Source organism: Callithrix jacchus, chromosome 12, assembly GCF_049354715.1.
Source record: "Callithrix jacchus isolate 240 chromosome 12, calJac240_pri, whole genome shotgun sequence".
NCBI lineage: Eukaryota > Metazoa > Chordata > Mammalia > Primates > Cebidae > Callithrix > Callithrix jacchus.
The window spans coordinates 30,777,967-30,803,487 of record NC_133513.1 but is presented as its reverse complement, the minus strand read 5'-3'; the positions used below and the strand labels follow the sequence as shown (position 1 = coordinate 30,803,487).

The 25,521-nt window shown below is 45.6% G+C and overlaps 1 protein-coding gene across 5 annotated transcripts in view; it reads right to left on the bottom strand.

Annotated features, from left to right (window-relative positions):
- Nucleotides 1–11,777, bottom strand: part of ITGAM (integrin subunit alpha M) — a 58,506-nt gene extending 46,729 nt beyond the window's left edge. For 4 of the 5 annotated variants that reach the window (XM_035267474.2, XM_035267477.2, XM_035267475.2 and 1 more), the window contains exons 1-5: nt 11,676–11,777; nt 9,670–9,775; nt 5,555–5,658; nt 5,184–5,254; nt 4,918–5,035 (exon numbers count right to left, since the gene is read on the bottom strand). In XM_035267474.2, coding sequence (XP_035123365.1) covers nt 4,918–5,035; nt 5,184–5,254; nt 5,555–5,658; nt 9,670–9,775; nt 11,676–11,703 — 427 coding nt within the window. In that variant the 5' untranslated portion in view covers nt 11,704–11,777. Of the gene's footprint in view, nt 1–4,917; nt 5,037–5,183; nt 5,255–5,554; nt 5,659–9,669; nt 9,776–11,675 lie in introns of those variants that run through there. The other variant, XM_035267479.3, reaches the window with a different exon arrangement.
- Nucleotides 11,778–25,521: the final 13,744 nt, after the last annotated feature.

Genomic DNA, 25,521 nt, shown 5'->3' with positions numbered 1-25,521 from the left:
ATAAAAGGATTAATGTAATAATAAGAGATCTTAACATTCAGATACATAAGACCCATAATGAGATTTAGATTCAACGAGACAGAAAATTGATAACAATATCCGGGACTGGAACTAAGATCCAGAACAAATAAACTCAATAGGGCTCTCCATTTTAAACACACAAAATATATATTATCCACAAAATCTAACGATATATCTAAAGATATACAAAGACTCAAAACAAGGGGATGGAAAAAAACTCACCAACCAAATGGAGAGCAAAAATAAATAAATAAAAAGCAGGAGTTGCAATTCTCACACTTAATAAAATAGATTTCAAAGCTACAAGGATGCAAGGGTAAAAGGATTAATGTAACAATAAGAGATCTTAACACCCAGATACATAAGACACATAATGAGATTTAGATCCAACGAGACAACAAATTGATAACGATATCCAGGACTTGAACTCAGAGCCAGAACAAATAAACACAATAGAGGTCTCCATTTTAAACACATAAAATATGCACTAACCACTTTAAACACTCAAAATATTGATCGGCCATTATTGAAACCCATTTTAGGAATGAAGTAATATTCCTTTTTCCCTCTTTTTCTTTTTTTCCCCTAAAAAAAAAAAAAAGAAAAAAAAATACAAACGTTAGCTGAGATCGCAACACTGAACTCCAGCCTGGGTCACAGAGGAAGACTTTGCCAAAAAAAAAAAAGAGAGAGAGAGAGAGAGAGAAAGAGAGAGGAAGGAAGGAAGGAAGGAAGGAAAGAAGGAAGGAAGGAGGGAGGGAGGGAGGGAGGGTGGGAGGGAGGGAGGGAGGGAGGGAAGGAAGGAAGGAAGGGAGGGAAAGAAAGGATTTGCCAGAAGTACAAAAGGAGTAGATTCTAGAAAAGGGAATGGCACACATACATAAAGCGATACAGAATCTGCTTCTCTGCCTTCTCTCCCCATTCCCAAATCCACTTTCTACCCATCACCACTCAGCTCTGTGGCCCATCACCACTCAGCTCTGTGGCCTGGGAGGTAGATCCCATCAGCAGGACTCTGTTGCCCTCTGGATTCCCATTGGATCTGGCCAATGAGCGGATTCAACAGAAGACTGAAGGAAGGAGGACAGTGAGGTCTGGGTGTTCTCCCATTGAGGTTGCTTGGGGACAGATATGTCCTCCACAAAAGATCAACTGTTCCTTGGAAGGAGGCCAGCTCCACATGACTCTCTCAGGACCCTGGTGAGCTCTTCCCCTCCTCACCCCATAAGCCCGGAGGTGGCAAAAGACCTGGCACTGCTTGCCCAGGACTTGGAAAGTCCCTGATGGCTCCCTTAGGCCCTGTCACAGCTTTATACTTACTCCCTTTATAAACAAACCCCCCTCTTTGTAAATAAATCTTACTGAAACCGCCTGTGCAAAATTTTGACCGAGACAGTGAAGAGAGCTAACTTAACTGACTCCATCTTGCTTTTAACCTCCAAGCTGTCCTTGTCCATGCCTGGGTGTAGGCTGAACTAACTTTGGGAGAAACTTAGCTTATAGTTCATAGTTTAAACAAAGACGCTATCAGCCCTTTCCCAAAGCAGGCCTCCTTCTTGCCTGGGGACTAGAGGCCTTTGTAGGACTAACATTAACCACAAGATGAGAAATTGTGGTTTAGGAGACATGCAGCTGGAGGCTACAAGATTCTGACCCTCCCGAAATTGTTCCTAAGATAAGTAATTGAGATATTTTGCAGACCTTGCACTTGATGGATCAGCTGGCCCCATCCAGATCAATAAACTAGCTCATCTGATCTTGGAGCCCCCACCCAGGAACCGACTGAATGCAAGAAGACAGCTCCAACTCCCGATGATTTCATCTCTGACAAATCAGCAGTCATGGCTCACTTGCTTGCCCCTACCCACCAAGTTATCCTTAAAAACTCTGCTCCTTGAACGCTCCGGGAGACTGATTTGAGTGGTAATGAAACTCCAGTCTGCTGCACAGTGGCTCTGAGTAAATTACTCTTTATGGCAATTCCCCTGTCTTGATGAATTGGCTCTGTCTAGGGAGCCGGCAAGGTGACCCCCTTGGGCGGCGACATTACTGGAGTATGCCTTCTGTCCCGGTTGAGACTGGGACAAGGGCATCAAAAGGATTCTGGCGGAATCCAGGAATGCTGTTCAATGGAAATGGCACTGCAGGGGTAAATGTATGTGATGGTGATGGAGACGTAGCTGCAACATCAAGCAGAGAACCACGGGCAAGGGTCTCTCAACTCCAATAAAAAGCTTGACTTTATCCATAGGCAATGGGGAGCCATGGAAGGTTCTTAGCAAAGGAAGTGAGATGATTTGTTTTGTATTTTGGAAAGACTGGCAGGGCATAGTGGCTCATGCCTGTAACCCCAGCACTTTGGGAAGCCTCCTGAATAGCTAGGACCACAAGCACACGCCACCATGCCTGGCTAATTGCTTTTTTGTAGAGATGGAGTCCCATTATGTTGTCTAGGCTGGTCCCAAACTCCTGGCCTCAAGCAATCCTCCTGCCTTGACCTCTCAAAGTGCTGGGATTACAGGTAGGAGCTACCAGCACTGAGCCCATTCCAAATTGTGAACCAAGTGTATGTAACATATATTTTTAATAAATGAAAACTTGTTTAAAGAAGTAGTCTTGAACCCCTGAGAGTGAGGTCTAAAGAGGGAGAGGGAGAGGTGTTAGCTGAAGCCACAGAACTAAGTGATTTCAGAGAAGAACACATGGGTGAAAAGAGCAGCCAGAACCCAGTGTCCGGAGAAGGCGAGGGAAGGTGGAGGAGGCAGCCTGGGGTGAAGAGAATGCACTCAGAAGTTTGGGCAATGAGGGTGGAGAGAGAGGGCAGGAGGTGAGGAGGAGGCTGGATGAGAGAAGATTGTTTTCATGGCTATCGATTTTGGTGGTTGATCATTTTTCAGATACGGGTAGAATGAGAATGTTTACAGCCAGAGGAAAGGAGAAGTCAAATGTCCTGGAGAGAAAACAAGTGATTCAAGAGATGCCTGTGCTTCCAGCACTGTGGGAAGCCGAGGTGGGTGGATCACAAGGTCAGGAGTTCGAGACCAGCCTGACAAATATAATGAAACCTTGTCTCTACTAAAAATACAAAAATTAGCTGGGCATGATGGCGGGCACCTGTAGCCCCAGCTGCTTGGGAGGCTGAGGCAGGAGAATCAGTTGAACCCGGGAGGTGGAGGTTGCAGTGAGCCGAGATGGCACCACTGCACTCCAGTCTGGGCAATAGAGCAAGACTCAGTCTCAAAAAAAAAAAAACTAGGATATGCACACATTTGATTCCAGCTACTCCAGAGGCTGAGGCATGAGAATCACTTGAGCCCAGGAGGCAGAGGCTGCAATCAGCCGAGATTGTGCTGCTGCATTCCAGCCTGGTGACAGAGCAAGACCTTGTCTCAAAAAAAAAAAAAGAAAAGAAAAAAGAAAGATAGGTGATCACCTTAGTTGGTGCATGAGAGACTCTCAAAAGCCCAGATGGAAGAATTCAGCCATGAAACAGAGGAGAGACAGGTCTTCCTGTAACACCAGTGAGTCACTGCCAGGAGTGGTGTCATTATGGAAATTTGAGCAAAGGGGGAAAGTGCGGTCTTACAGCTCTTTTAGAATTTGTCTAACAAATTCCGGGGAAGACTGGAAACTCCCTTATTAAGAAAAAATAAGAGAAGAAGAAAGTAAAGGGAGTTCATGCCAGAAGCTTTGTTTTCTCTGTGGAAGAAGGAGGATTATCTGTGGAGGGTGAAGTATAGAGGAACAGGGCTTGAGGGAAAAAAAAGTGCAAGGGAGAAACATTCGCCTGTGGTGTCAGCGTCAACACGAAGACCAGCAAAAAGATGGCAGAGCCGTTGAGCAAAGCAGCAGGAGAAAGCAGCTTGAAAGACCCATGCACACCAGGGGTGGTGGCTCACGCCTGTAATTCCAGAACTTTGGGAGGCAGAGGGGGGTAGATCACCTGAGCTAAGGAGTTCAAGACCAGCCTGGCCAACATGGTAAAACCCATCTCTGCTAAAAATACAAAAATTAGGCTGGTGTGGTGGTGGGCACCTGTAATCCCAGCTACTCAGGAGGCTGAAGCAGGAGAATCGATTGAACCCTGGAAGTGGAGGTTGCAGTGAGCCAAAATTGTGCCACTGTACTCCAGCCTGGGCAACAGAGTAAGACTCTGCCTCAAAAAAAAAAAAAAAAAAGATCCATGCACTCAGTCTCTCAATCAATGGAGGTTTGCGGAACAGGGGTGTAGAAGGCAGCCCCCAAGATGGTCCCCAGGATTCCCACCTACTGCCAATGACACCTTGCATAAGCCCCTCCTCTGCAGTATGACCTGGATGTATTTTTTTAAAGATAAGGTCTTGCTCTGTCCCCCAGGTTGGAGTACAGTGGTGTAATCATAGCTCACTGCAGCCTCAACTTCCCAGGCTCAAGTAATCCTCCTGAGTAGCTGGGACTATAGGTGTGTGCTACCACACCTGGCTAATTTTTTTAATTTTTTTTTTTTTTTTTTTAGAAACAGGAATCTCCCTATGTTGCCCAGGCTTGTCTCGAAATTCTGGCCTCAAGCAATCTTCCCACCTTGGCCTCCAAACAGCTAATACTATAGGTGTTCATCACCATACCCAGCTAATTTTTGGGTTTTTTTTAGACACAGGGTCTCACTACTTTGCCCAAGCTGATCTCAAACTCCTGGACTCCCAAAGTGTTGGGATTACAGGTGTGAGCCACTGTGCCTAGCCAAGGACTTTTCCTAAAGTACAGGACCCTAGCAACCTCCCTAGCCTCTCTCTCTAATGGAACCCGGTTCCCCGATCCGTCTACACTGAGTCCAGACCTCGAGCAGAACTACCTCAGTCCTGCCCCCTCCCCCAGTCTTTTGCTGCCCATCTGTTCCCTCTGCCCAAGGCAACGCACCTCGGAGGGCCTCTGGGAACCTCTGGGGCTGCTGCCGTAGGTTGGATCCAAACAGGAAGCAGAACCCTTTCACATACGTGTTCTCCCTGCAAGTCTGGTGCACGGTGGGACCGCAGGCCTAGGGGGCAGGAGGCAGTGGAAGGGGCTGCCCCTGCTTCTAGTCCTTGTACCCCAGCACCTCTACCCTCCACAAGACCCCCAGCCCCACTATACCCGGACCCCGAAATGCCCCCCTTAGGGAACTCCTGGGATCCAGGGCCACTCACCAGCAGCTGGGGGGCGCTGGCGGTGGCTGCCAGGGACAGACCCAAGGACATATTCACGGCATCTGGGGGGACTGTGGGGAGAAATATGGGCATGGTCACCCTCAGAGGGACACAGAGGCTGAGGAAGAGCTGGGCAGGGCTCACCTCCATGTGGAAGACAAGGAGGTCTGACAGTGAAGGGGGATCCTAGATCTTGGGAAAGAAAGGTACACGCCTGGGGTTGTCTGAGGTAGAGACTGCAGGCAGAGGAGAGGGTAGGGAGCCAGACCCTTGTGCCCCCACCTCGGATCTCCCAGGACACAGGAGTGCCTGGCCAGTCCTATGTGTTCACAGGGGAATCCCAGTTCCGGCCCAGTGGAGCAGCCACTCACCCTGCAGGCGGATGGGCTCGCAGGAGCCAATGCCGTAGTCGCACTGGTAGAGGCTGCCCGTCTGGTTTGCAGCCACTGCCTGCTGGGGGGCTCCGACCACCACCCTGCGGGGAGAAGTGGGAATAGAGAAAACTCCGACATGTGGGGAGAGAAGGAGACCACAGAAGTTCTGCCACCCAGAGGAAAGTGGGGGCCCACACCCGGATTTCTGAATTCCCATGCCTAGGAGGAAGAATTAGCAAGAAAACCATGGGAAAATGTTAAGGCTCAGAATGAGAAAAGGTCTTCCTAAGAATGACATAAAAACCAGAAGTCATTTAAAAATAGGGCCTGGCACAGTGGCTCACACCTGCAATCCCAGCACTTTAAGAGGCCGAAGGAGACAGATTGCCTGAGCTCAGAAGTTCAAGATCAGCCTAGGCAACATGGTGAAACCCCATCTCTGCTATAAGTACAAAAAATTAGCTGGGCGTGGCAGTGCGTACCTGTAGTCCCAGCTACTCGGGAGGCTGAGGCAAGAGAATTGCTTGAACCCAAGAGGCAAAGGTTGCAGTGAGCCTAGATAGCACCACTATACTCCAGCCTGGGTGACAGAGCAAGACTCTGTCCCAAAAAATAAATACATAAATTTTAAAAATAAAAACAGGTCAATTTAAGCTGGGCACCACTGTAATCCCAGCACTTTAGGAGGCTGAGGCAAGAGGATTGCTTGAGGCCAGGACTTTGACACTAGCCTGGGTAACATAGCGAGACCCCATCTCTACAAAATATGTTTTTAAAAACTGGCCAACGCGGTGGCTCAAGCCTGTAATCCCAGCACTTTGGGAGGCCGAGGCGGGTGGATCACGAGGTCAACAGATCGAGACCATCTTGGTCAACATGGTGAAACCCCGTCTCTACTAAAATTACAAAAAATTAGCTGGGCACGGTGGTGCGTGCCTGTAATCCCAGCTACTCAGGAGGCTGAGGCAGGAGAATTGCCTGAACCCAGGAGGCGGAGATTGCGGTGAGTCGAGATCGCGCCATTGCACTCCAGCCTGGGTAACAAGAGCGAAACTCCATCTCAAAAAAAAAAAAAAACTGGCCAAGTGTGGTGGTACACAACTGTAGTCCCAGGCTGACTTTTTTTTAAGACAGGGTCTCACTCTGTTGCCCAAGATGGAATGCAGTGGCACGATCATAGCTCACTGCAACCTCTGTCTCCCACCTTGGTTTCCTAAAATGCTGGGATTACAAGTATGAGCCACTGGGCCCGGCCCACCCAGTCATTTTATTTATTTATTTTTCTTTGAGACAGAGTCTCACTCTATCACCCAGGCTATAGTATAGTGGCACAATCTTGGCTCACTGCTGCCACCTCCGGCCCACGGGTTCAAGCAATTCTCCTGTCTCAGCCTCCTGAGTAGCTGGGATTACAGGTGTGCACCACCATGCCTGGCTAAGTTGTGTATTTTTAGTAGAGACGAGGTTTCGCTATGTTGGCCAGGCTGATCTCGAACTCCTGGCCTCAAGTGACCTGCCCACCTCAGCCTCCTGAAATGCTGGAATTACAGGCTTGAGCCCCTGTACCCAGCCTCCACCACACAGTCATATGAAATAAATTTCTGTATGTGATAAACTACCATAAGCAAAGTCAAAAGAATAATAAAGAAGGGAGAGAGATTCACAACTCACACCCCAGACTACTTCCCCTGTGTATTCAAAGCTAGTACAAACTAGTAATAAATAAATAATAAATACTGAAAAATGGGGGCCAGGTGCTGTGGCTCACGCCTGTAATCCCAGCACTTTGGGAGGCCAAGGTGGGTGGATCACAAGGTCAAGAGATCAAGACCATTTTGGCCAACATGGTGAAACTCCATCTCTACTAAAAATATAAAAATTAGCTGGGCGTGGTGGCACATGCCTGTACTCCCAGCTACTCAGGAGGCTGAGGCAGAAAAATTGCTTGAACCCAGGAGGCAGAGGTTACAGTGAGCCAAGATTGCACCACTGCACTCCAGCCTGGATCAAGACTCCGCCTCAAAAAAAAAAAAAAATTGAAAAATGGGCAACAGATGAGAAAAACATGTTCACAGAAAAGAAAATACCTCTCTCATAAAAAAGAAAGCAATTTAAAGCTACATTAAGATATCACTTCACACCTACTCAATTTGCAGAGATCAGTAAGTTTGATAGCGCACTGAGTTGGCAAATGGGTGAGAAGTAGGTAATTTCGTGAATTTCCGGTATGTAAATTGTTGCCACTTCTGTAGAGGGCGCTCAAATTGCACGTGCCTGTGCACCCCTGGATGGAGCAATCCCAGTTCTAGGCTTTATTTCCAAATAGGCTTGTGGATGTGCAAAATGACAGCGTTGCTCATAGAGGAAAAGTTTGGAAACAATCTAAATGTTCACTAACAAGAGAACTAATATAATGTAAAAGGAAATTACAGGCCGGGCACAGTGGCTCACACCCATAATCCCAGTGCTTTGGGGGACCAAGGCAGGTGGATCACCTGAGCTCAGGAGTTTGAGACCAGCTTGACCAACATGGTAAACACTGTCTTTACTAAAAATACAAAAATTAGCTGGACGTGGTGGTGGGCGCCTGTAATCCCAGCAACTGGGGAGGCTGAGGCAGGAGAATCTCTTGAACCCAGGAGGCGGAAGTTGCCGGGAGCCGAGATTGCGCCACCGCACTCCAGCCTGGGTGAAGAGCAAGAGACTCTGTATCAAAAAAGTAAATTATACTACCTCCAAATTGTGGCATGCAATGCAAGCATAACATGGAATTAATGGACTTAGCTGGTCAAATCACCAGGCTTTTCTATAGGACATAAAGCAAAGAGCAGAGACCAGCCCCTACTTCTGGAAAGCTACTATCACCTTCACAAATACTACTTCTGTAAAGGTAAATGTTTTAGACTCAGGTCCATATAGTCTCTGTCACAGCTACTAGATTCTGCCATTACAACTCGAAAGTGGCCATAGCCGGGCGCGGTGGTTTACACCCATCATCCCAGCACGCTGGGAGGCCCAGGCAAGAGGATGATCTGAGGCCAGGAGTTTGAGACCAGATTGGGCAACAGAGACCTCATCTAGGCAAAAACATCAAGAATGAGCCAGGCATGGTGGCACAAGCCTGTAGTCCCAGTTATTCGGGAGGCTAAGGTGGGAGGATTGCTCGAGGCCAGGAGTTTGAGTCTATAGTGGGCTATGATTCCACCAGTGCACTCCAGGCTGAGTGACAGGCCAAGACCATGTCAGAAAGGAGGAGAAGAGGGAAGGAGAGGGGAGGGGAGGGGAGGGGAGGGGAGGGGAGGGGAGGGGGAAAGGAAAGGAAAGGAAAAGGAAGAAAGAGGGAAAGGAGGGAAGGGAGGGAGGGAGAAAGGAAGGGAAGGAGGGATGGAGGGAAGGAGGGAGGGAGGGAGAGAGGGAAGGAGGGAGGGAGGGAAAGGGAAGGAAAGGAAAAGAAAAGGAAGAGAGAGGGAAAGGAGGGAAGGGAGGGAGGGAGGGGGAAAGGAGAGAAGGGAGGGAGGGAGAGAGGAAGGAAGGGAGGGAGGGAGGGAGGGAAAGAGGACAGGAAAGGAAAAGGAAGAGAGAGAGGCAAAGGAAGGAAGGGAGGGAGGGAGGAAAGGAGGAAGGAAGAGAGGGACAGAGGGAGGGAGGGAAGAAGGAAGGAAGGGAGGAAGGGATGGAGAGAGGGAGGGCAATAAACAGTAAGTGACAAGTGGACAGAGCTGTTTTCAATAAAAGTTATTCACAAAAATAGGTGGCAGCTGCAGGCCGGCCTTAATTTCAGTACAATGTTTGCTGCACATGCTGTGCTGGCGGAGGGGGAGCACATCTGTGTTGTGTACACACAGTCTCCCTAAAGGAACACACAAGACACCATTCGCCAGGTCCCTCCTGGGAAGGGAACTGGAGGAAGGGAGTGAGGAGAAGATTTTTATTCTTACACCCTTTTGCATCTTTTGAATTTAGAAAGCTGTAAATGCAAATGACAAATCTGATGTATCTTTTGAATTGATTTATCTATTCAAAAAATCTCTCAAGGAAATCACCAATTTTATTCAGATGAGTAAGTCTTGGAGGGAAATCACTGAGACAGGGGCTCCACCTGAGGGTCTCACCTGGATCCCGGAAGCTGGACCACGGTCTGCCCAAAGCCCGCTGCATTCTCTTGGAAGGTCATTGCGTTTTCAGTGTCCAGGTTGAACCCATGACATAAGGCCAAGGCTAAAGGGAGAAGGGAGCAAGCATCAAGCAGAGGAAAGCAGCATGCCCGCCAGGCACAGGGGGACATGCCTGTAGTCCTAGCACTTTGGGAGGCTGAGGCAGGAGGATCACTTGAGCCCAGGAAGTTGAGGCTGCAGTGATCCCTGATTGTGCCACTGCACTCCAACCTAAGCAACAGAGAGAGATCCTATCTCAAAATAAAACAACACAAAAAAACCAAAATGAAAAATAATAATTATTTAAAAGAAAGCAATGGCTGGGCATGGTGGCTCATGCCTATAATCCCAACACTTTAAGATGCTGATGTGGGAGGATCACTCGGGCCCAGGAGTTTAAGACCAGCCTGGAAAACACAGTGAGACCCCATCTCTACAAAAAATTAAAAAATTAAAAATTAGCCAGGTGTAGTGGTGCATGCCTTCAGTCCCAGCTGCTCAGGAGGCTGAGGTGGGAGGATGGCTTGAATCCAGGAGGTCAAGGCTGTGGTGAACCATGATCATGTCACTGCACTCCAGCCCGGGCAACAGAGCAGGACCCTGTATGAAAGAAGAAAGAGAGAGAGAGAGAGAGAGAGAGAGAGAGAGAGAGAGAGAGAGAGAAGGAAGGAAGGAAGGAAGGAAGGAAGGAAGGAAGGAAGGAAGGAAGGAAGGAAGGAAGGAAGGAAGGAAGGAAGGAGGGAAGGAGGGAAGGAGGGAAGGAGGGAAGGAGGGAAGGAGGGAAGGAGGGAAGGAGGGAAGGAGGGAAGGAGGGAGGGAGGGAGGGAGGGAGGGAGGGAGGGAGGGAGGGAGGGAGGGAAAGAGAAAAGAAAAGAAGAGAAAAAGATAGCAGCACATCTTCCTGCTCCATGCCCCTTCCCATCCATTCAGTCACCCTAACTAACCCAGCTTCCAGATGTCTGCCTCCCAGGTCCAGCTCTGATAGCCTGGGGCGGGAATTAGCACACTCTTTCTATAAACAGCCAGATAGTAAATTTTAGGCTTTGCAGGCCAGGAGGCTGATAGACTATGTTGCACGGACACTTATATAACAAGACAGAAAGTACACTTCCACAAATTTGCCATTAGGGAAAGTCCACATGTAAAGACTGAGTACAATTTGTTTGTAATAAGGGTTTACTAATGGGACAAATTGAATTCTTTGGGGGTGGTGCTCTCTATCATCAAATCCATTATCCGTGTTCGTCTTCAACCCCTGGCTGGTGGGTTGTACAAAAACAGGTGATGGGCCATATGGGGCTCCCAGGCGACAGTGTGCTGACTCCTGACCTAGGAACCACCGTCGTGGGTATGTCCAGTCTGGCTCTGAATTCCAGCCTCCCCTCTGAGCACCCAAATGGCCTCTTCCCCCAGTGTCACCACCACGATGATTTGCCCAATGATCAAGTTTCTATACATGCTTAATTAGATAATTTCCTTCCTATGCAAGTCTTAAGAATTTCCTTCCCTTTTGTGGAGAATTTCATTCTCCATATAAGAGGAAATAAACTCAAATCACTTTGATTCCAGTCGTTCAACAAACATTTGCTCCCGGTTCCTTGGAAAACAGAACCAGAGGCAAAGTGGAGATGGTGAGAGGGGGTCCAGGAGGAAGCACTCGGGAAGGGGGTCTCACACCTGCTGTGCCCCCTGCACCATGTCACCTCTCCTCCCTGGGTCTGTGAAGCAAGCAGACTGGCTGAGCAGCCCTGCACAGTCCATGAATGTCATTCGTCCAGGATTCCTTGGTCAGCCCGTCTGCATCTAGCTGTTCTCCCTGCTTCTTCTTGAATCCTTTCTCCTTCCTGAAACTCCCTTTGCCTCTCCCCAGATGGACTCCTACATATTCTGGGCCCTCTCTTCACTCACAGATCCAAAAGTTCACCTCCTCCCTACCCAGAGCCCCACCCCCCACCCCCAGGTACCTGTTAACAGAAGGACTCTGCGAGCCATGGCTGGAAGGAGCCAGAATCTGGAAGGAGGTGAACCGGGGGTTGCAGGCACCACTGAGCAACCCGAAGGAAGTCACCAAAGCAAGGAAGGGCAGAAAAAGAGAAGTGCGAGGCAGAAGTCTATCAAAGATTCAAAGGAAGAGGGCGGAGGCTCAGCGAACACACAGCCCTACCTGACCTTCCTCCCAGGACTGCCCACAGCCTGCCCACCCCTCCTCCCCAGCTTCCCGGACCAAACCATCAAAGCCGGTATCTCTATCCAAAAGGTGCCATTTGTCACCCACTGGTTTCTTGGACTGGCCAAAGCATATGAACAAGCTGAATAGAAAAGGCTGAATTCCTCATGGAATTCATATTCTAAACAATTCGGGCTGGGCGTGGTGACTCACACCTGTAATACTAGCACTTTGGGAGGCCAAGGCAGGAGGATCGCTTGAGCCTGGGAGTTTGAGACCAGGCTGGGCAACATAGTAAGACCTTGTCTCTACAAAAAAAAAAAAAATATTTGTAATTAGCTGGGCACGGTGGTATGTGCCTGTAGTCTCAGCTACTCAAGAGGCTGAGGTGGGAGGATTACTTGAGCCCAAAGTCCAGGCTGCAGTAAGCTATGATCACACCACTGCACTCCAGCTTGGGCAACGTAAGGCGACCCCATCTCTAAAAAAAAAAAAAATTAAAAATTATCCAGGCATGGTGGTGTATGTCTGTAGTCCCAGCTACTCGGGAGGCTGAGGCAAAAGGATTGTCTGAGCCCAGGAGTTTAAGATTGCAATGAGCCTCAATAATGCCACTGTGCTCCAGCCCAGGTGACAGAGTAACAGCCTGTCTCAAATTAAATAAATAAACAAACAAACAAACATTAATACAGATCAAATAAATGTAGGAGGTCAAACTCCAGGTATCCCTGAAAACACACTTTGCAAAATGTCCCACCTTCAGCCTATAGAAATGGGAGCGCCCTTCAGCCAGAGCTGTCCTCATTTATAGCCATCAACAAGGACAACTCAAGTACAGGCATACCTGGTGCTTTTTAAATATTATTTTGCTTCTTTTTTTTTTTTTTTTTTTTTGAGTCAGGGTCTGGCTCTGTTGCCCGGGCTGGAGTGGAGTGGTATAATCACAGCTCACTGCAGCCTCAACCTCCTAGGCTCAAGTAGTCCTCCCACCTCAGCCTTCTGAGTAGCTGGGACTACAGGCACATGCTGCCACAGCCAGCTAATTTTTTTTTAATTTTTTGTAGTTTGCTGTGTTGTCCAGGCTGCTCTCAACCTCCTGGACTCAAGTGATCCTCCCACCTCAGCCTCCCAAAGTGCTGAGATTATAGGTGTGCATCCAACCGATTTTGTGGTTTTTTGTATTTTTTTATTAAAAAAAATGCCTCAAGCTCTTCCTCCAAGAATTTTCACTTCTAGTAATCTGTTTTAAGAAACAGTTAAGAAGTGCAGTCAATGGCAAAAGAAACAGTCACTAGAGTGAATCGGCAACCAACAGAATGGGAAAAGATTTTTGCAGTTTACCCATCTGACAAAGGGCTGATATCCAGAATTTACAAAAAACTAAAACAGATTTACAAGAAAAAAACAAACAAGCCCATTCAAAAATGGGCAAAGGATATGAACAGACACTTTACAAAAGAAGACATACATGAGGCCAACAAACATGAAAAGATGCTCATCATCACTGGTCATCAGAGAAATGCAAATCAAAACCACATTGAGACACCATCTCACGCCAGTTAGAATGGTGATCATTAAAAAATCTGGAGACAACAGATGCTGGAAAGGATGTGGAGAAATAGGAACACTTTTACACTGCTGGTGGGAGTGTAAATTAGTTCAACCATTGTGGAAGACAGTGTGGTGATCCTCAAGGACCTAGAAATAGAAATTCCATTTGACCTAGCACTCCCATTACTGGGTATATATCCAAAGAACTATAAATCGTTCTACTATAAGGATACATGCACACGAATGTTCATTGCAGCACTGTTTACAATAGCAAAGACCTGGAATCAACCCAAATGTCCATCGATGATAGACTGGACTGGGAAAATGTGGCACATACACACCATGGAATATTATGCAGCCATCAAAAACATGGATGAACCTGGAGAACGTCATTCTCAGCAAACTGACACAAGAACAGAAAATCAAATATCGCATGTTCTTACTCATAGGTGGGTGATGAACAATGAGAACACATGGACACAGGGAGTGGAGCACTACACACTAGGGTCTATTGGGGGGAATAGGGGAGGGACAGCAGGGGGGAGTTGGGGAGAGATAGCATGGGGAGAAATGCCAGATGTGGGTGAAGGGGAGGAAGGCAGCAAATCACACTGCCACGTGCGTACCTATGCAACTATTTTGCATGTTCTGCACATGTACCCCAAAACCTAAAATGCAATAAAAAAAAAGAAAAAGAAAAAGAAGGAACATGAACTAGAAAGTCCAGAGATATCTGATCAGTCATTAGCTTGCAGAGAGGTGTGTCTTATAAACATTTAAGAGTCATTCAACTCTCTTTTGACAAACCTGAGTTATATTCACAGTGACTGTTTAGAATTGCAGTTTAATTCCATGATCTCTGTCTCAACTCTATTTTTATGTCGTTGTTCAGTTTTTTCCACTTTTGAATAATTTCAAACACACAAAATTCCTTATAAATCCATTTTCAATGTTAGAAGTTTTTAATAACGGTCATAACTTTAAAGGCCTTAATCACATATGTAGCATTTTTAATAGGATTTATTGAGGTCTCTTATTTTCTATTTCCTTTGGTATCTGCTGAGATTCCGCTGGCCTTCCTATCTTGTGGATTTCATAGACATAAAATAAGGAATGCATGCTGTGTTGCCCAGAGCTATATCTTTTTCCTGCAGTCAACAGGAGTAAAAACTCAAAAGAAAAGCTAAAAATTCTTTTTGAATTTTCTGATGTCAGAAAATAATTGTGACATAAACCCTCTCATCCCATTACTGGGTACATATCCAAAGGACTATAAATCGTTCTACTATAAGGACACATGCACACGAATGTTCATTGCAGCACTGTTTACAATAGCAAAGACCTGTAATCAACCCAAATGCCCATTGATGATAGACTGGATTGGGAAAATATGGCACATATACACCATGGAATATTATGCAGCAATCAGAAATGATGAGTTTGTGTCGTTTGTAGGGACATGGATGAATCTGGAGAACATCATTCTCAGCAAACTGACACAAGAACAGAAAATGAAATACCGCATATTCTCACTCATAGGCGGGTGATGAAAAATGAGAACACATGGACACAGGGAGGGGAGTACTAAACACTGGGGTCTATTGGGGGGAAAAGGGGAGGGCCAGTGGGGGGGGGAGCTGGGGAGGGATAGCCTGAGGAGAAATGCCAAATGTGGGTGAAGGGGAGAAAGGAAGCAAAACACACTGCCATGTGTGTACCTATGCAACTGTCTTGCATGTTCTGCACATGTACCCCAAAACCTAAAATGCAATAAAAACTTTAAAAAAATAAATAAATAAAAAATAAACCCTCTCAGTGTGTGATTCAATCTTGAACTTAATTGAGGAGGTAGTTAGTGGGAACCCCACAAGCTGGAGTTCACAGATCTCTGGTGGTGCACAGACTTTCTAAGATATGAGTGAAAATGGAGAGTCATAAGGGAATCTATTTCTACTCACTGTTAGGTACTCTTTCTTAAAACTGACTTGCCCCTGGAATGTCTCTGTTGAAGTCAGTCAGTCCAGGCCAGCTTCATGTGCATGTGACCTGTGCAGTAGCACACCCTGGTTTAATGTTCTCTGTCATCAGCTGAAATTTTTAAATATTTTTTTAATAAAAAGGGATCTACATTTCCAGTTCACAAATTACACAGCTGGTCCTGGATTCAAGTGTCACTCTGGTTCTGCTTTATGACACCTCCTTTTCCCATGTTACAAAAGACAGTTATGACTCTCATTTATTGATCTTACTAAAATCCATTCCCCTGAAAGGAGGAGAGTGGAAGATGTAAAAGGGCCTTTTGGCTACAAATAAAGGGACAATTCAAAATATTGATTAAAGCCTGGGCCAGCTATGTTGTTTGCCTCTACTACATACATATGTCCTTAAGATTAATCTTTGATTTTAGGGGAAAAAAAAGTGCAGTCAAAAATATATGTACAAGCTTGGTTGGGCGTGATGGCTGACACCTGTAATCCTAGCACTTTGGGAGGCTGAGGCAGGCGGATCACTTGAGGTCAGGAGTTCGAAACCAGCCTGGCCAACATGGTTAAACCCTGTCTCTACCAAAAATATAGAACAATTTAGCCGGGCATGGTGGCAGGCACCTGTCATCCCAGCTACTTGGGAGGCTGAGGCAGGAGAATCATTTGAACCCTGGAGGCAGAGGTTGCAGTGAGCCGAGATTGCGTCACTGCACTCCAGCCTAGGCGACAGAGCAAGACTCCATCTTAAAAAAAAATACATATGTGGCCAGGCACGGTGGCTCACGTCTATAATCCCAGCACTTTGGGAGGCCAAGGTGGGTGGATCACAAGGTCAAGAGATCGAGACCATCCTGGTCAACGAGGTGAAACCCCATCTCTACTAAAAATACAAAAAGTAGCTGGGCATGGTGGCGCCTGCCTGTAATCCCAGCTACTCGGGAGGGTGAGGCAGGAGAATTGCTTGAACCCAGAAGGCAGAGGTTGCAAGGAGCCGAGATCGTGCCATTGCACTCCAGTCTGGGTAACAACAGCGAAACTCTATCTGAAAAAAAAAAAAAAATATGTGTATACACATACACACACACACACACACACACACACACACACAAGCTTGTTCATTGCAGCATTGTTAATAGTGAAAAGCTAAAAAAAAAGCCTGAATAGTCCACAACAGAGGAATAGTTCAGTGATACTTCACTATGTGATACATCCTTAGCCTCCCCTGTGTCTGTCACTTTTAATTCTGTTTTCAAAGGCACAGGAAAATAGGAATTCTCCTATGCATACACGGAACACAAACTGCACCTTTACATGACTGCCCGACTCTCAAGCCAATGATATTTTTCACTCTTTCTCAACTCGTTTTCTTTTGCCTCTAGTTCTACCTTCCTGATAACTAGATGGAAAGAAATGTTTGCTGACTGAAAAAAATCAATTAAAATTACGTACATTTTGTTTTAAAATTATCTGTTTATAATTTTTATATATGGCTAGGCATGGTGACTCCTGCCTGTACAAATCTCCACACTTCGGGAGGCCAATGAGGGAGGATCATTTGAGCTCAGGAGCTCAACTAGCCTGAGCAACACAGCAAGACCCTGTCTCTACAAAAAATATTTTAAAAATTAGGTGGTACACACCTGTGGTCCCAGCTACTCAAGAAGCTGAGGTGGGAGGATCACTAGAGCTCAGGAAGTTGAGGCTGCAGTGAACCATGATTGCACCACTGCACTCCAGCCTAGACAACAGAGCCAGGCCTTGTCTCTAAAATATATATAGGCAGGGTGCAGTGACTTATGCCTGTAATTCCAGCATTTTGGGAGGTCGAAGTGGGCAGATCACCTGAGGTCGGGAGTTCGAGAACAGCCTGGCCAACAGGGTGAAACCTCATCTCTACTAAAAATACAAAAATTAGCCAGGCATGGTGGCACGCTCCTATAGTCCCAGCTACTCGGGAGGCTGAGGCAGGAGAATTGTTCGAACCAAGGAGGCAGAGGCTGCAGTGAGCTGAGATTCCACCACAGCACTCCAGCCTGGGAGACAGAGAGAGACCCCATCAAATAAATATATAATAAATTAATAAACAAATTACCACTCTAGACAGCTGGAACTGAAGACACTGAGGAACTCCTGAAGCCAGTGCAGAACATGCCTCAGAGCTATCTGCAGAGAAAGGAAGTGAGATTCTTATCCACAACTCATATCAGTATGTGTTGTTTCAGCTCTCTGGGGCAGTCTCAGCTCTCTGATGCTGCCAGCTTGTCCTGCACCCAGGAGGCTGACTGCACACTGTGCCTCCTGTAAGCCATACGAGCTGCTCCTGGGATGCATGCACAGCTCTCTGCCCAGGGCTGGGGACTGGAGGGTGGGTAACAGTGTTGAGAGCTGAGAGTGACTGAAGTTAACCACAATTTATCATCCAGGTCTTCCTCAGGAAGTTGTGAGTTTTTTAATAGACTTCAGAAATCCAAAATAGTTACAGCAGACAGATTCTGCCACTACAATTGTAGTCTAGGTGGGGAGATGGAATCCTGGTGCCCCCTACTCTGCCGTCTTCAACTCCGAGGAGCCAGGGAGAGCCCTTAGGCAAGCAGTTGTAGGTACAGCCAGCAGGAACCTAGTCAGCTCGCATGAGAGTGTTCAATGCTGACGGGACACAGATGGAGCAACTACAGATACTCAAATATGTTTTATAGTCCTTATCATTACATGAAATTACGTAATCTATTTTAGTTGTCTATTTTTTTTAGGCAGGGGTCTCACTATGTTGGCCAGACTGGTCTTGAACTCCTGGCCTTAAGCAGATCTCCTGCTTCAACCTCCCAAAGCACTAGGATTACAGGTGTGAGCCACCCTGCCCAGGCTTAGTTGTCCATTATCTGACCAACTCCCCTGTACAAGCTCTGTGAGAGAAGAGATTCTTGTCTGTCGTGCACATGTATCTGTCTCCAGAGGACAGATAGTACTTGTCTAAGTACCTGGTTCAGGGTAGAAGGTCAATACAAATTAATTGGATGAGAGAGAGAATTCTGGGAAGATGGCAGAGTAGGAGGCATGAGGATTTTATGAGGATTTTATCTCCTCGACTAGACTGCAATTACAGTGGCAGAATCTGTCCAGTGAAAACTATTTTGGATTTCTGGAGTCTATTCAAAAGCTCACAACTTCTTGAGGAAGACTCGGATGGTAAATTGTGGCTGATTTTGGTCCATCTCTGCTCTCAGCACAGAGACTGTTACCCAGCCTCCAGGCCTCAGCCCTTGGCAAGCAGCTGTGCATATATTCCAGGAACAGCTTATATGGCTTACAGGAGTTAGGATGTGCAATCAGACTCCATCCTACAAATATCAGAGATGTGTGCACTGATTGTTGATTGCTGCTTCTGATCTCAGGGGTGTGGACACAGACACAGCAGCAATTGCTGGACCAGCCCCTCCCCCATCACTGCAAGCCCTTCCTTCTCTGGCTAAAGCAACTTCCAGGGGACATAAATGTCCAGAGCCTTTTTCTCCCTTCACTTTTCTCTTTTTCACCATTTGGTAGCAAAATATTTAAACACTAGGACATTCTAAAGCAACTGCATTTACAGAGAGCATTAGAAAGTTACCACACATGCCCCAGAAAGGCACAGAAAAGACCTGAGAAGACCTTAAGCTTATACCTAGGCTGATTCCTGGCACAGAGACAATTTATCACAACTAAGAGATACAATAAGACCAGAAAATAACAGAAAACTCTCAGGAAGAGGGAGACTGTGATTTCACATTATTAGATTCAAATGCCTAGTTTTCAACAACAACAAAAGTCATAAGTCATACAAATTAAAAGATAACTGTGTCTTATTCAAAGGAGAAACATAAACTGATAGAAACCATCCAGGAGAAATACCAGATAGCAGACCTACTAAACAAAGATTTTAAAATAACTGTCCTAAAGATACCCAAAGAACTAAAGGAAGACATAAAGAAAGTCAATAAAACAATGTGTGAACAAAATAGAAATATCAATAAAGAGGTATAAAACCTAAAAAGAAACCAAAAGCGACTTCTGGAGCTGAAAAGTATAATATCGGAAATGAAAAATTCACTAAAGAGACTCAAAGGCAGATTTGAGTAGGCAGAAGAACAAATCAGCAAACTTGAAAATAGGACCATAGAAATTATTACATCTGAAGAACAAAAAGACAAAATGATTAGAAAAAAGTTACCAGAACCTAAAGGACCTGTAGGACACCATCAGAGAGACCAACATATGCATTGTGAGAGTCGCAGAGGACAGAAAGGGGCACAGAAGATACCTGAAACAATAATGGCCAAAAACCCCAACTGTGATAAAATCATGAAGGTAAACATCCAAGAAGTTCAATGTACCCACAGGTAGGATGAATTCAAAGAGATCCTCGCTAAGATACATTATAATCAACCTGTTGAAAGACAGAGAATCTTGAAAGAAGCAACTTGTCACCTACTAGAGAGTCTCAATAAGATTATCAGAAACTTTAAAGACTAGAAGATAGTAGGCTGATATATACAAAGGGCTAAAAAAAAAAACTGTCAACCAAGAATCCTATACCTGGCAAGACTGCCTTCAAAAGCGAAGGAGAAATTAAGACATTACAGATAAGCAAAAGCTAAGAAAATCCATGACCACTACACCTACCATGCAAAAAAATGGTAAAGTGAATCCAGCAGATTGAAATGAAAGGACACTAAACAGAGTCAAAGTCATTTGAAGTAAAAAGATTGCAATAAAGGTAACTATATAAGGGCAATTATAAAAGCTACTACTATTGTAACAATGGTGTATAACTCTACTTTTTTGTTTTATACATGATTTAAAAGACTGATGCTTTTTTAATTATTAGTTTATGTTTTTAGATACACAATATATAAAGGAACACCTGTAATTTCAGCTACTGAGGAAGGTGAAGTGGGAGGATCACTTGAGCCTAGGAGTTCAAGGCTGCAGTGAACTCCAGCATGGGTGGCAGAGCAAGACCTTGTCTCTAAAAAAAAAACAAGAAAGTAAATGAAAACAATTTTGCTTACAAGAATATCAAAGAAAAACAAAATACTTAGGAGTTAACCTCCACCAGAATGTTAAAGTCTGGTACAATGAAAACTATAAAAACATTTCTGAAAGACATTAAAGAAGGCATGAATGAACATTATGCTAAGTGAAATAAGTCAGTTACCAAAAGACAAATAGCCATATGAGTCCACTTAATGAGGTACCTACTGTAGTTATATTCATGGAGACCAAAAGTAGAATGGTGTTTGCCAGGGGCTAGAAGGAGGAGAGAATGCAAAATTATGGTTTAATGGGTATCAAGTTTTAGATTTGCTAAATAAAAACAATTCTGGAGATAGATGATGATGATTGTTACACAACAATATTAATGTATTTAGTTTCACTAACTATACTTAAAAATTCCACTAACTATACACTTGGAAATAATTAAGACAAGACAGGACATGGTGGCTTATGCTTATAATCACAGCACTTTGGAGGCTGAGGCAGGAGGATCACTTAAGCCCAGGAATTTGAGGCCATCCTGAGCAACATAGTGAGACCCCATCTATACAAAAAATTTTGAAATTAACTGAATATAGTAGTGTATCCCAGTTACTTGGGAGGCTGAGGCAGAAGAATCACCTGAGCCCAGGAGGTCAAGGCTGCAGTGAGCCATGCTTGCACCACTGCACTGCAGCCTGAGTGACAGAGCAAGACCCTGTCTCAATTTTTTTTAAAAAATGATTGAAATGGGCATGGCTCAGTGGCTTACGCCTGTAATTCCAGCACTTTGGGAGGCCGAGGCAGGCAGATCACTTGAGGCCAGGAGTTTGTGACCAGCTGGCCAACAGGGTTAAACCCTGTCTCTACTAAAAGTACAAAAATTACCTGGGCATGGTGGCACGTGCCTGTAATCCCAGCTACTAGGGAGGCTAAGGCAGGAGAATTGCTTGAACCTGGGAGGCTGAGGTTGCAGTGAGCCAAGATCACACCACTGCACTCCAGCCTGGACAGCACAGTGAGACTCTGTTTTAAAAACAAAAAAATGGTTGAAATGCTGAATTGTATGTTAAATATATTTTGCTACAATAAAATTTGGAGAAACTGTACTTGAATGAATGAATGAGGTGACATGGAATGAAAAAGATAAACTGGAGCCATTCAGGTTCAGTCCATAAACTGGACTCCCTTAAGAATCTGGACTAAAAACTAAGACTAAAAGGAAGGCACCCAGTTAGCAGGGAGAACTGAGGCTGAAATCTTGGGATGTGGATTTGGGGCTAGAGAGGATTTGTATAAACTAAAATTACAAGCAGGAGAAGCTAGTTGTTAGTGAGCAAAAAAATCAGACTCAACTTGCAGAGATGAAGACACTTTGCATGAGAGACAGTATAATCCCCAGAAGAGAGATGCACGAAGGTGATCTGCACCTGCCTCTGATTCACATAAGTTTTCAATCCAGATTGTGGATTTCTGTATCAGTAAGGATAGACCAGGTTATGCTGCAGTAACAAGTAATACCAAATACAGTACCTAATACAAAAATTTACTTCTCCTTTGTCCGAAATTTATTGCAGGTCTGAGAAATTTCCAAGCAGCTATCCTCCATGTGTTACCTCAGAATTCCAGGGGTTTTTAAATATTTTTATTTATTTTCTTATTTTAGGGACAGGGGCTCACTTTGTTGCTCAGGCTGGTCTCAAAATGAGGCTCCAGTGATCCTCCTGCCTTGACCTCCCAAAGTCTGAGATTACAGGTGTGAGCCTCCAGTCTTCTTTGACAACATCAAAGTCCCACATCAATGTGTGCCTCCAATGCAGAAGAACAAGGGCACAGAAAGCCATGCACAGGCTCTTAAATGTTTCCTTTTTTTTTTTTTTTTTTTGAGATGGAGTTTTGCTCTTGTTGCCCAAGCTAGAGGGCAATGGTGCAATCTCATCTCACTGCAACCTCCGCCTCCCGGGTTCAAGCAATTCTCCTGCCTCAGCCTCCCAAGCAGCTGGGATTACAGTCATGCCTACCACACCTGGCTATTTTTTTGTATTTTCAGTAGAAATGGAGTTGGCCAGGCTAGTTTCAAACTCCTGACCTCAGGTGATCCTCCCACCTCGGCCTCCGAAAGTGCTGGGATTACAGGCGTGAGCCACCGCACCCAGCCTCTTAAATGTTTCTACCTGACTGTGACACATACCACTCTTCTCACATTTCATTGGCCAAAAAAGTCACCTATCCAAATCTAACTTCAGGGGACAGAAAAGACAGTCATGAAGTGGTGAAGCCTATTGTCAAATCCTAATGGCAAAATATCCCTAACTTGAAATGATTTTGAGGGAACCAGTGTCCCTAACATCAAACCAACCTAAATAGAATATAATGCAACTTGTGGGGTATGCAAGGGTAAAAGCATCGCCATTTGCCTAGTGCTTCAGAAATCACTGTCATAGGTATGATCTCTTCCGATACTCATGCTTAAGCCATGACTTCATTGGTATTATTAATGATAATTGGCCAGGTGCAGTGGCTCATGCCTGTAATCTGAGCTCTTTGGGAGGTCAAAGTGGGTAGATCACTTGAGGCCAGGACTTTGAGACCAGCCTGGCCAATATGGTGAAATCCCATATCTACAAAAAATACAAAATTAGCCAGGCATCATGATGCATGCCTGTAATCCCAGCTACTTGGGAGGCTGAGGCATGAGAATTGCTTGTATCTGGGAGGCAGAGGTTTCAGTGAACTGAGATTGTGCTACTGCACTCCAGCCTGGGCAACAGAGTGAGACTCCATCTCAAAAATAAAAGGCCAGGCACAGTGGCTCACACCTGTAATCACAGCACTTTGGGAGGCTGAGGAGGGCAGATCACGAGGTCAGGAGTTCAAGTTCGAGACCAGCCTGGCCAACATGGTGAAACCCCATCTCTACTAAAGATACAAAAAAGTATCGGGGCATAGTGGCACATGCCTGTAGTCCCAGCTACTCAGGAAGCTGAGGCACAAGAATCACTCGAACCTGGGAGGCGGAGATTGCAGTGAGCCAAGATCCCGCCATTGCACTCCAGTCTGGGTAACAGACAAGACTCCACCTCAAAAAAAAAAAAAAAAAGAATAGAGAGATATATCATTTTCATGGATGACAAGACTACAGATGTCAGTACAGGCATCGGCTCTCCATTTAATCACTCAAATTCATTGTAATCCCACCCAGCAGAATTTTTCTAGAATTTGACATGCTGATTCAAAAATTGCCTGGACGAGAAAACACACAGCAATAGCCTAGAAAGCAATGGGACATACCTGACAATGACATGTCATTCATAACCAGTGCCCTATCAAAGCAATATTCTAAAGCCACAGTAGGTAAAGTACAGTGTTGGCTCTAGAATAAGTATATAAGACCCTGGCCAGGCGCAGGAGCTCACACCTGTAATCCCGGCACTTTGGGAGGCCAAGGTGGGCGGATCACCTGAGGTCGGGAGTTTGAGACTAGCCTGACCAACATGGAGAAACCCTGTCTCTACTAAAAATACAAAATTAGCTGTGTGTGGTGGCTCATGCCTGTAATCTCAGCTAGTCGGGAGGCTAAGACAGAAGAATCACTTGAGCCCAGGAGGCGGAGGTTGTGGTGAGCTGAGATCGTGCCATTGCACTCCAGCCTGGGCAACAAGAACAAAACTCTTATCTCAAAAAAAAAAAAAAAAGAAAAGAAAAGAAAAGTTCTTGTGATCCCAGCTACTCAGGATGCTGAGGTGGGAGAATAGCTTGAGCCCAGAAGATTGACACTGTAGCGAGCTACGATTGCATCACTACACTCCAGCCTGGACAACACAGTAAGACCCTGTCTAAATAAACAAGAAAATTCCACCTGAATTCACCCTCAGCCATCCGGTTAAGCCTTTGGGTCTGGAATCAGACTAAAGGCACTAAAATCCTAGGTCTAAGGCCAGGTATGGTGGCTCACGCCTGTAATCCTAGCACTTTGGGAGGCCGAGGCAGGTGGATCACCTGAGGTCAGAAGTTTGAGGGCAGCCTAGGCAATATAGCGAAACTCTGTCTCTAATAAAAATGCAAAAATTGGCCGGGCCTGGTGGCACATGCCTGTAAACGTAGCACATGCCTGTAAACTCAGGAGGCTGAGGCATGAGAATCACTTGAACCAGGGAGACAGAGGTTGCAGTGAGCCAAGATCACCCCACTCTACTCCAGCCTGGGCAACAGAGCAAGACTCCATCTCAAAAAATAAACAAATAAATAAAATCCTAGGTCTATACGTATGCCCTTGACCAACTTCCTCTCTGGACCTTACTGTCCTCATCTGAAAAATGGGGACAATAATTATACTAACATCTTGGAGTGATTGTGACAGTTAAATGAGATAATAACAGATGTCAAAGTGCATGTGGTCAACATTCGATGCCATCATTCTACCAACTGCGCTGGGTTGATGGATGACCTGGCTAGCACAGCCTCAATGACACACAGAGGCTGGTGACCGAAAGCTGCCTGTCGCTCAGTTGGAAGCATTCTGGATGCTCCCCCTGCTCCCTCGGTTGCCCATGCAGGGGTCAAATATCCGGCAGGCCAAGGAAATTGTCCTACTGCAGGCTTTGTGAGTCCCAGGTATTTCCACCGAGGTCACACAAAGAGCATGGTCGGATAGAGGTGACCTGCAGGACAGGAACAGCCATTTCACCATCTATAAAATACTTCCTCTTGCCCCCACCCTTGAAAGCAGAAGTGGCTCAGGGCCTGACCCGAGCAGGCAGGAGACAAAACCATTAATTCCTGGAATAGGTTATTTGGTACTCAGTAAATTCCATGTTCTACTTGTTTTGTGGTTTTGCCCCAAAAGGTCCTAACCGATGCCTGACTTAACAGAGTTTTTGTAAGGGTTAAATTAAATCATGCATGTGAAAAGCTTAGCATAGTGCCTGGCATGTAAGATGTGCCCTCCCCACCAGAAATGATCATTTGTATTGGTGGAGACTGAGGTTCAACTGCTGTAATAAGACCCAAAATCACAAAGGCTTAGCCCAGCCTGTCCTGTGACAGCCTCAGCACCAGCAGTCGGAGGTTACAGAGGCTCCAGTGTTAGAGATC